Source organism: Montipora capricornis, chromosome 7 (genome assembly GCF_036669925.1).
Source record: "Montipora capricornis isolate CH-2021 chromosome 7, ASM3666992v2, whole genome shotgun sequence".
Taxonomy (NCBI): Eukaryota; Metazoa; Cnidaria; class Anthozoa; order Scleractinia; family Acroporidae; genus Montipora; species Montipora capricornis.
This window is the reverse complement of record NC_090889.1, coordinates 34,268,490-34,280,294: the sequence shown is the minus strand read 5'-3', so window position 1 is coordinate 34,280,294 and position 11,805 is coordinate 34,268,490. Positions and strand designations below refer to the sequence as shown.

Genomic DNA, 11,805 nt, shown 5'->3' with positions numbered 1-11,805 from the left:
GATAATTATTAAAGCTAACACATTGAATTATTTGAATAAAGTTCTAGTTTTTTGGTATTTAATATTACCTTTTAGTTTTGAGGCCTCAAACCCAGAACGACCGAGTGTGCTCCAGAAGCTCCTGCCCCTTCACTTTATTGCAAACACTTCAAGTCACAAGTCTGCAAGTCACAGATGAATATGCTCCAATACTGTGTGAGGAATTTTAGATATATGTAAAGAATTGAAGACACATTTGTGGGTTCTAATGATCTCGTGAGGAATGAATCAATGCTGAAATGGTATATGATCATAGCTTCACTATGATCATACCTTGACTGATGATCATAGATCATAGCTAGCATAGCTGATCATAGCTGATCATAGATTGATGATCATAGCTTCACTTGATTTCATATCCGCAGTTCATGAATGATTCATTTCATATACCATTTCAGCATTGATTCATTCCTCACTCGATCATAAGAACCCACAAATGACCAGCTCCCAACGTCAGTGGCTTCATAGCTCAGTTGGTTAGAGCGTCGCACCGGAATTGCGAGGTCACGGGTTCAAACCCCGTTGAAATCCTGAATTTTTCAGGCTTCTCTATCAATTCAATTGTAAAAATTGCGTTCATAACTGCGAAGATCATAGCTTCACTTGATTTCTTATAGTCATTATACTTGAGGTCAAATTGCTTACAAAATCTAATATGGTGGAAACTTCCAATTGCAAGCAGCTGAAGTTGTTCCCAGCAAGATATTCCGGTGAAACTGGAACCTTATTAATTCTTTTCAACAACTGAATTCCAAATTTCCTGTAAAAGTGGAGGTTCCCCTTTACTATTAATTATTTCATAAACTGCTAATAGTAACAGATGCAATCACGTAAAATTGTACTTTCTTACGAGTAAATTCTTTCATTCATGGACCGTTTAAATTTGTTTTAGGAGGTTAGTCCACAGCCATGAAATACCATACAGAGTCAAAAACATTTCCTACAAAAGACATTAGAACATGAAATAATCGTTTATACCTGAAACAAGCGATCAACAAGGAATCCGCCATGGTCGCCGCCATGTTGAAAGCTGAGAAGACCCTGGGAACGAGGCTACGCAAACAGTCACCCCATAGGTAACCCAAGGAACTCGACGATAGGAAGCAAAATCGAGGAACAGCTGATCAAGGTTTAAAAGACCACAAAACCACAATAATTTTCCGAGAAAGTTTCTTTTTTGTCCTTTTTATTTCCCATTTACAGCTGTCTGATTTTGTGAGGACACCTCTCTCGTAAATCTTGATAGTATATATGGAGGTCTCCTTGTCCTTTCTATTAATGTTTTGTAAAGAGAAAGAAAAACAGGTGATCGTCCAACCAGAGTTAAGCAGCGTTCCAGGTAACTTTCGTTTTGGCCAATCCTAATGTATGACGGCTTTTCTTTCTCGAGGACAGTGTTGACGAGGTAAAAGCAAACTGAGAACGAAAGCACTCACGGTCTACTAAAGCAACTTACTTCCAGAACGTTGTGTAGGAAGCATGTATTGTTGAAAGCCATTAAATAACTGAGGTAGAATTCGTTCGAGAAACAGGCTTAGTGCTGCTTTGATGGAAAGTGCAAAACGTGTTCTCTCTTTTCCGAATTATTCCGAAAAAATATGCTGGCAACATCGATAGTAACCTGCAATCAGACGTACTCTTCCTTAGAGAGGGCGCGAAAGCCTACCTTTTCTAGCCTTCTCCAAAGAAAAGTACAACTGATCGAAGGTTACATCGATAGTAAATGCCTGCACGAAACAAGAAATTCAGGCTAGAAAGGATGTCTCCCTAGTTGCCATAAGCTTTGCACAATAGATCATTAACCACCTGGTTAACGTTTCCCCTATATTTGAAGATTGATGTAAGACAAATTCCGCTTTTTCTTATTCTGTTACATGTGAACTAGAACCAAGAGAATACAAGGCAAGAGCGCGTATCCCTGTCTTCCAAGATAATTACTTAAATTTATTTTAAATAGCGTCCAAGCTATGTAGATGATTTCATCTGTAGTTTTGCACGACCACGTGGTCCTTTTTTACACCAACCGACCAATGTCGTGTCGACCTTGAAAAAAAACAAAGCACGGAGTATGACAGAGAACTAACGATATATTTCAAATATTTTTTATCGAATTAGGGCCAAATGTGGAGAATTCGCTTTCTTATACCTTATTTCCCTTTGTTTGCACCAAACGATCTCGGAAGAAACTGTTAAACCCGTATATTGATGAAAGTGACATCGGATCAATGTGGAGGTCTACGCTAGCTCAGTATTGTGGGTCTTGACGTTGCATATAACACTGCGATAGCCTAACTAGCTGGCGGGATATTTTATCGCAAAATATTTTCAGCACGCGCGAGAAGATCTTTGGTTGTGTTTTGGCCGCGAGTGGTATAGTGACGAGTAGGAGTTGGCTTCGCCGCCACTCGCTATGGTGATCTGGTGACGCGGAAAACATCACGCCGGCTGCGCAGGCTAATACCGCTATGACATTTAGTGCATTTGTCCGTTTTTGCGCTTTTATACACCCAATACAAAAATGATCGCCACTAAATTCTTCTTTTATATATATTTGTGCTAATTGTGCTTAATAGCCGCGTTTTTCACCAAAAATTCTTGTAATTAACTTTTTTCGATATATTAAAATTCAGCTTGAAAGAGAGGTTCTGAGAACAATGCAAAGACAAAGGAAAGTGGATGATGTGCAAATATTTTTCAAATTCATTCCAACTTGTTTCTATTGTTTTTGTCCTCACTGCCTCACTATCAAGACCTATCAAGCTGAATATTTGATATTTCGAAAATGGCCTATTTTACTAATGCTAACGAGGCAGGCTAGGCTGCTTCATTGCCATATATATTTCTTTCGGTCCATAATTGACGCTATGCAGACGCCCTTTCAAAATGTGGCCAATAGCTTTCCAGAATTTGTGAGGACATACTGGTGTCAGTTTCACTTCGCCATAATAAGATGAAACAATGATTTTCGATCAAAATTTCCCTGTTTGACTGTTTGTGGCGGTAAAAATCTTATCTTATCCTCTACTTTTGTTGGTGACGTTGTTGGTTTGTTTAACACTTGACCTAAATTCGTTCAGAAAAGGTTTTGAGCGGAGGTTGGACAAAAGACGAAGGCAAAAGCAAAGCTAACTTTTCCGGTGTCCGCTGGAACATCTCGCTGACGCCAACGCATTGATTGCCAGGGACTAGAAAGAATAACCCAGGCCCTCCCATCCATAAGAGATGGAGAGCACATTTAATTTTCTATAAGTCAGATGAGAGCATGCCCGTTTTCTGCAAACGTTTCAACGTTTTTCAACATGTTGAACCAATGAACCAATGTTGTGCGGAACTTTAAATCAGTCTAAACTTGATTCTACACTTCTTCAGCATTTTCTGCACATCAAACCATATCAAACCACCTTTTTCAAATTAAACGCCTCCGAATATTGATTCAACAAAAAGCTGAATGCATATTGAACAAACGCTTAAACCTCTTAAACGGGCGTTTGGCTGAGAAACAGGCGGGTAAAAGTTTGTAGCGCCTCGCAAGGAACGGTCTTTTTAAACAGATGTACTCCATGCATGCGGTGAATTTGTTTTAATAAAGTCACCAGCATTTACATTATAAAAACTTGCAAAAGTTCGCGAAAATGTGCTCAAAAAACGCAAAAGGAATAATGTTTTGAAAGATACAATCTTCATTGAAAAACACTAGAAATTGGTATTTTTACGGAAATGTCAATAGCTAACTAGTTTACTATACCATGCCCTTCTCTACTCAGTTTTCTATTTTCTATTTAATATTTGTAATAGCAAGTGTTGTACTACTGTATGGAGAAAACAAAATAAAATAAGTAAAGTCACCCAGTAACGCGTAAAAACATTACCGCCATGAAATGTGATAAAGACACGCTTGTTGAGTCACTTACACTGCTCTCCAGTCCACCCCATGATCTGTTCCGAGACACTGTTGTGAATTTTAAATACTGTATCTAAAAGCCTGATCCTTAAATATTTCAACAGCAATGTACTTTGAGATCTTAACTGGCGAAGTCACAATTCGAGGTATAAGGACTCTTAACTACGTGCCGCTAAATCTCTTTTAGAGAGACAACCTTCATTTATCATCTATTATGAGACTGTTTACATGGATAGAAAAAAAATCCTGGATTTGGAAGATGCCAGAAAACAAACTACTTTTCAAGTGGCTTACATCCAATGACTTCGGTATGGGTAAGGGTTTGTAATTGAAGTAGATTGAAGCTCGTTCGTCCACGGCCATACTTGTCTTTACCCTTTTCAGCAGGATTTCACGGATTGAAAGTGGTTCAAGTTACAAGGTGGTAGGATGTTCCTATCTCCCAGCTAGGAAGATGTTATCACTAGAAACATCTTTACGTACAGGCCAAATACAACTTTTTTCATTCAAACTGAATTGGAAGCCAAATAGCTCCAGGATGAACCATACACCACTATCCATGTAAACACTCCCGAAATGTATCAATCAATTGCACTTAAAACAGTTAAAGATAGAACTACCTTTCGACACATATTTGCATCTTTATAAACACTATAAAGACTAAGTTCGTGCAATCTATGGTAAAATAAAATCGCTTTGAGAAAAATAGTTCATGGCAGTACCTTCTGGGTGTATCAATCATTACCTCGAATACTCTATTTTTAAGAACAATTCATCCTCTTTCACATATCGAGGACCAAAGAACTCCTTGATGCGAGCAAATCTTTCGTAGCCGTGCCAAAGGGTTCCACTGGGCCGTTTGAAGGCCGCCACGCGAGGATTTGCTTGTATGATCCGAATGATGTCGCGAGGGGGCAAGGAACCACTCTGATCTAAGACGCTAACAGTGATTGTCCCGGCCAAAGGCCAAACTTGGAGATTATCGTATTTTCCTTTTATCAAATGAATGAACAGTGCCACATATCTGCCTCTTCCACCGTCTATGCCATTTGGGTGAATTCTTATGCGTACCAGCTTTTCCTGGTGATCATTGCACACTGCATAAGTGAAGAATGGTCTCTCGTTTTTGCGATGTTGATTAACCCCGGTTATTTTTACAGTGAATGATAGGTTCCGTGCATTTTTCTTTTTTCGAGCCTGATTCGGGTTTGACCTGCAACATGATTATTAGATATTAATAAAAAGCCCCATCACTTCAGGACTTTTCAATAAGTCATGACCAAGAAAACGAAAGGTTATTCCCTCTGACTTCCTCAGGTATTTAACTGGATGCACGACGATTTTGATAAGCCTCCACCAACCCCAACATTACTAGTGTCCGGGAATACAGACAACAAAGTCACAAACTGTCCCTTAAACTCCAGTCCGCAACTGAAGATAAACATGAAAGAAAGGTGTATTTAAAGAGCGGGTTATAGACAAAAATTGAGAGGTGATTCTCGCACTTAACAGGACAATTACTTTTAAGCAATTGTCTCTTATAGACATCTGAAAAATTCAGGTGGCTTCAACGGGATTCGAACCCATGACCCTCTACGATGCCAGTGCAATGCTCAACAATGCAACTGAGCTATGAAGCCACTCAGTTGGGAGCAGGTCACTTTGTTGGGCTGATGTGATCCCGTGAAAGGACTAATGAATGAAAGAATTTGAAGTGCGGATCACCAACGAAAGGTAAAAGTAATCGTCGCACTTTAAGAGACAGTTGCTTAAATTCGCCAGTTATTAAAGTGGGAGGATCATTTCTACCTTCCGTAAAAATAAACAGCTGCATTTACCCTCAAGAAAAAAAAAAATAACGCCAAGCGGTACATTCCACGCCCTCCCCCTTCTTATTGTGGTAAATCATGGTTTAGACCGACTCGGAAGGGACACAGTGTTGAAGTGTAGAAATCAGGTGTACATCGAATTACGAGCGTTTCTTGACATAAGTGACAGAATTCCTTGTTGTACTTCATTAATTTTTAGCAACTGAAACAAATAATAAATTACGACGTTTTGACCATTCTACGGTCAAAAACGAACTAATTTAAAATCTTAGCATTTGCTAACGTTTCACTTTAATTAGCTTTTTTTTCGGCATCTTTATTCTTCATTTACAACTCATGATATTTAAGTGAGCTTCTTTTAAGCTTTTTTACTTATATATTAGTCCTTATTGCCCCCAATGGGGCATAGGGCCGCTTTTTTGCGGTTTCTGTAACTTCTATATATACGCCCATTTTTTTTCTTTCCACCTACTTGATAACAACCAAAGAGCGGTCAAAACGTCATACTATAACATATGACACATACTATATGACACAATTTTTTTTATTAGCTTGTTCGAAAGCGCTTTCAAGATGATGAAGAATGGCGTTTACTTTATTGCAATAGCACTCGTGGTTGCCGAATTATTCAAGATTTTGATTTATGCAAATTTGAGGACTTGTCACGTCACATAGTGGTGACAAAATTATGTAAAATCGCAAAAAATGGAATATCTTTGAAACTATTAAGTCTGCAGGGTTGAAATTTTGCAGGGTTGATGTGCTGCCAAAACTACACATTGTGATAGTGATTATGATGTCACCATAACGACAGATTCCTCACCAGACCTCTACCTTCCCGAAATGAAAAATACCTTATTTGTTGCTCCAGAGTCTAACAGACTTCCTTATGCTTATGCTGTGTAATGTCCATATTCGCTCGCACCCACTGAATGAATATCAAGAGCAAATAACCCTTATTGGGGAGGGAAACTCTGATTTTACCCTTTGGATGGAGAGGGCCTGGAGCCCATTGCATTGCTATGGAAACGTCACAGTGGAACATATCATAGAACTTTGTAATGAGTTTAAGAACTGCAAAAAGTTTCAGGTCTATTCAGAAAACCTCTTCAGAGATATTCCATTTTTTGTGATTTTACATCATTTTGTGTCCACTATGTGACGTCACAAGTCATCTCATTTGCATAAATCAAAATCTTGAATAACTCGGCAACGAAGAGAGCTATCACAATAAAATAAACGCCGTTCTTCATCATTTTCAAACCTAATAAAAACATTTGTGTCATATGCACAAAATCTAATTAGCAAATGATTTGAGACGATGAAATTAGATCGTCCGGGTGAGTGTAGTCCTGAGAACTGTTTTTGGTGACTGACTGACATTGAAATTGTTGGTGACATCAACTGCCGTTTTGACAACCTTCACGGAAGCAATTTTCATCCTTAGAGTCAAGTGATTTGTGTAGAGTCAGTGAATCTTAAATAATAAACTCTGACCTGATCGGTCAGTAGAAAAGTGATCTTATTGGTCCGTCTAGTCAGTGATGTTTTTGGCTGGGATAAAGCCTTTTTACATAACACAACCAGCAGTCATTATTATTATTTGCAGTTTATTGAAACATCTGTTTGCAAACCTATTACAAAATTTGGGCGCCCAAAAAGCGTAACCAATTCCTGCTAATCCCTAAAAAAAAAAAAAATTCAATACTCTATCGATGTTATATATCCTACATAAAAGTATATCCAAGAATCTAAATGTAAAAATCCTAACGATTGATCTGTGTATCTAAAAATCTTAAATCTTCTTTCTCATAGATCGTTGTAAAAAAAAAAAAAAAAAGAAAAGGTAATTAAAAATCCCTAATAATGTCTACGGCCTTTAAGAATACCTAAATGTTCATCTTTGCCTTTCTTATGCAATTGTTCAGTGTTCAAAAAGTTTAAGTTCCTTGCAATGTTCAGAGTGCATGCCAGCATTGCCTTCTGCATCTGCTTCAGGACCAAGTCTCACCTGTCTCCTACCAAGAACTTGATTGACTTACTCACTTCTTTTGAATAACCACCCAGTACATCCATGCTGATGTTGTGCTGAGAAACTTTATATCTTGGATATTGCAGCTTGAGTTCCCATCTGAGTGGACCATACTTTCGCATTTTCTCCTCCGTCTTCATCTGTCAATTTCCCATCCACGGGCAACTCATCTCGATCAGGGTTACTTCTTTCTTCACTTTATCAATGACTTGCGCGTCGATGCGATTTCCTCGAACTTCTACTCGCTCGGCAAACAGAGATACATCCCACAAAGCTTTGAGTTCTTCGTTCTCGTAGACTGGCTTTGGACTGAATCGTTTATACCACGCATACTCCTCTCTTGGTAGTAGGTTGTGTTTGCTTTGAATCTCTAAGAAAAAGATTCTAAGGACGCTGTTGTGTCTTTGTAGGTATTTGGTTTGAACGATAGCACTGCACCCCGCCAACACATGCGGGACACTCTCTTGGCCCTTGCCACACATACGACAAGGCTTAGTGCAATCTTGATGATTTGCTGTTTTAATCTTCTTCCCAGTGTACAACTTTGTGGGTAAAAGCTGTGGGTACAGGTCTTGAACGCCAGTTATCATATGGGTTGGTGCAGTAGTTCATCCACTCAAAACACTTTTTGTCTAGGTATTCATCCTTCCACCTGCTTGCTAATACCTTTCCCTCCCACTTTTGGTCTTCTACTTCTGACTTTAACTTGCTAACCACTGACCACTGATTTCTTCAAGGCTTCTTTGACCTGCTTCCTTGGGATTTCATTCCCCCCCCCCCCCCCCCCACCCCATCCCCACTTTAGAGCACAAAGACTGAGGATACGTAAGATTCAATTCAAGATCAAGTTCTCTAGCAAACGTGACAACATCTTTAGCAAAGGACTGATGTCCTCGCTCACTTGCCTTCTCGTCGAACATGTGGACGCTTCCTATCGTTCCTATCGTTTCCTGCTGCTTTGATCTTAGTCAGTTTGTATTCCTGTTAAACTGACCTTGAGCCTCTTCGGTCGATGCTCCCTGGCAAGTAAAGGGTTACATTTAAAATTTTTGGGTGTCACCCTCCATTCGCGACGATGATCTTCCTTACTTGTCCGTCGATTTGTCTGAGCTCTGCCAGACGCCATGTTTGGGTCCACATCAAATACATGAATGGAGACAGAGCAAATTTATTTGTGGACTTGACTTTGTTCCAGTCTGAAAGTGGACTGGACCAACTGACAGATACTCCCTGGATACATTTCTTAGCAGCAATCTTCAAGGCCATTGTGTCTTCCTGTTTCAGGCTCTCTAATACACCCAAAAACTTATACTGCTCTCCTTCCTTTAAACTTGCAATCGCCGTTGTCACCTCCAGGTTTACTTTGGCTCCATCAAAGACTTGCTTCCCACATTTGACATTTGCTACTGAGGATTTCTTCTTATTATTACTATTCTTCTTCTTCTTCTTCTTCTTCTTCTTCTTCTTCTTCTTCTTCTTCTTCTTCTTCTTCTTATTATTATTATTATTATTACTACTACTAATATTATTATAATCGTAACTATTACAAAATTCTGGAATCTGATTGGTTCTGTATGTGCCAATTTGTTTCGTAATTGGCCCGCGATCACGTGGGTGTCCAAAAGCAGGTATCCAATTTGAACAACTCCCAACTGGATACCTGTAATTAGACCCCTGCACCATTCTCGAGTCAGTCACTGTCACATGCACTTGGATGGGGTCTTTCTTGCTGTTTTCCAAATGTTTGCAAAACAGATTGAATATAATTTTAACTTTTTCACACAAAATTTTTATCCTCGAATTTTGTTATGATTTCTCGCATTTTGTTACAGTTACGATTTATTAGTAATAGGACTTTGTGTCCTACAATTCAGGGGTAATCGGGCTCATAATTTCAAATCGGCGTCGCGCGCAAATAACTCGCATGATTACTCCCTGAATCATACTCCACTCAGTCCTATTACTATTACTTATTATTGGTAATTGAGATGTGCCACTTGCCTTGCGAGTTGCTGTCGCCATTGTCTTGTCTCCTTTGTACTGCAGCGATGCACTATGGGCTTTTCTGCATTCCCCTCAGAAGACACTAAATTGGGTTCGACTGGCAGGACATACCATCCCATGGTGTCCCATGGTGCAAAGTAGACTGATGACCATGGCTGGACATCAGAAAAAAGAATTGGCCCCAGTGGTGCTGCATATCCTTCACCTTGTTCCTGCAATGGCAAGCATGTCACATCTCCGATGAGGAAGGGCGGAGCCTCCCTTGGAGCTGTTCCATACCAGTGACAGTTGCCTCCATTAGCGTGATGAAGGTAGCCCATTTCCCATGCCTGACACCCACGTTCTACTCTGTGGACGCTTAATCCATCGGCTTCTTTAGCAACAGACTCCGCTTCATGGTTTTCAGGTAACCCGTTGATCTGCTGCGCACCTTCACAAGAGGGAACTCTGAATACATACTCCCATGCAGCGTGCCAATTAGGGCTTACCTGCTGTACGTCATGGCCCATAACAGGATAGTTATAGTCAGAAGTACAGTGATAATAACCCTTCTTGGCGTCAGTGGTGCTAATAAGTCCTCGACAGTTGCCTCCATTAGCGTGATGAAGGTAGCCCATTTCACATGCCTGCGCTACATGGTTTCCAGGTAACCCATTGATCTGCTGCGCACCCTCACTAGAGGGAACTCTGAATACATACTCCGATGCAGCGTGCCAATTAGGGCTGACCTGCTGTATGTCATGGCCCATAACAGGATAGTTACTTCCACTGGCTTGCTCAATAGTCATGTCAGCCAGGCGCCGGTCGCTCGTTTCTCCACCTCTCTCAGCAGAGCCACTCTGACAAAGTCGGTCGTGTGGTCCACCAATCGTCTCACTGGGTTGATTTGATTGGCTTGACCCTGTCATTTGCACAGCATTTCCAGCAACAGCGTCACTCAGCCCGTTGGCTTGGTTAGCACCTGCCGCCATACGTTGGCTCTGTTCAGTCACCTGCCAAGTGACTCCATCACCACAGTGAATTGAGTCCACGGCAGTATTTGCTTCAGTGTGGCTCAAGCTGCTGGTCTGATAAGTAGCTGCCTCAGTGGGGAGGATCGGTTCGGTAGAGTTTCCTACATCCCCTCCCTCAGTAATAACGAAACCGCCGTTGTGTAGATTCGCACGATCAGGGCGACTGTGAAATAAAATTAAAGGCTCCTTTGAGCAAGCTCACAGATTAACTGGAGGAGAATTATGAAAGGCGCCTTATAGCTACCTCATGGTATTACGTAAGCATGCAGCTCCATTTTTCTGCAGTGTTGGGGAGCTAAAGCATGCAACCTTTTTGACAACCTTGCTCCCAGGGTCTCTCTTCTCTGCCTCCTTCGACGAAGGAGGCAGAGGGGAGAGACCCTAGGAACGAGGTTGTGTTTTTGAGACGCGAACGGCAACTGAAATTGAGCTGTTTCCTTTTTCAACTTGTCTTCAAACAACTAAATTCATTTTGGTAAGTATTTTTCTCTGTTAGCGATGTCTAGTTTAAAAATCTGGGAGACACTACTGTCCTGGAATCCAAAATGTTCACTTCCGCTTGCCGTCTGCGTCTCAAAAACGTGGCACGTGCAGGAGCAGATAGTCATTCTTATTTGCTTGGAGGAAACATGGTTTCCAGATAGTTTCCGGAAAAAAATTATTCGGGAAATACTAGTCCCAGAATGCTCTACTCAAACCTGTACAGTAATTTAATTTTATAAGACTTTGTGTCAGTGTAAGTTGCCAAATGCATTTATCTGCAGTTAGTAGTGCGACATTAATTGTACAAGGTATACAACAAATCGAATGATTCAACAAGTAATAACCAGAAAACCAGCCAAATGGAGTCAGAAGTACAGTGATAATAACCTTTTAGTCTCGAGAGTGGCCAAGTCAAATATCTTCTGACAATATCAATACTTAATCAAGAGGAAAAGGTTCTAGGTATTGTTAAATTGATGATTAAAGGGAAGTTTTATCGTTAGC

The 11,805-nt window shown here is 40.3% G+C and overlaps 1 protein-coding gene and 1 non-coding gene across 2 annotated transcripts in view; one reads left to right on the top strand and one right to left on the bottom strand.

Annotated features, from left to right (window-relative positions):
- The first annotated feature begins 497 nt into the window (after positions 1 to 497).
- On the top strand, positions 498 to 570 carry Trnas-gga (transfer RNA serine (anticodon GGA)). The gene has a single exon. It is a non-coding gene; the product is annotated as a tRNA-Ser (tRNA).
- A 3,040-nt stretch (positions 571 to 3,610) lies between these two features.
- Positions 3,611 to 11,805, bottom strand: part of LOC138057020 (uncharacterized) — a 10,756-nt gene continuing 2,561 nt past the window's right edge. Inside the window, exons 2-3 of the mRNA XM_068903024.1 lie at positions 9,803 to 10,981; positions 3,611 to 5,153 (exon numbers count right to left, since the gene is read on the bottom strand). Coding sequence (XP_068759125.1) covers positions 4,682 to 5,153; positions 9,803 to 10,981 — 1,651 coding nt within the window. The 3' untranslated portion in view covers positions 3,611 to 4,681. The remainder of the gene's footprint in view (positions 5,154 to 9,802; positions 10,982 to 11,805) is intronic.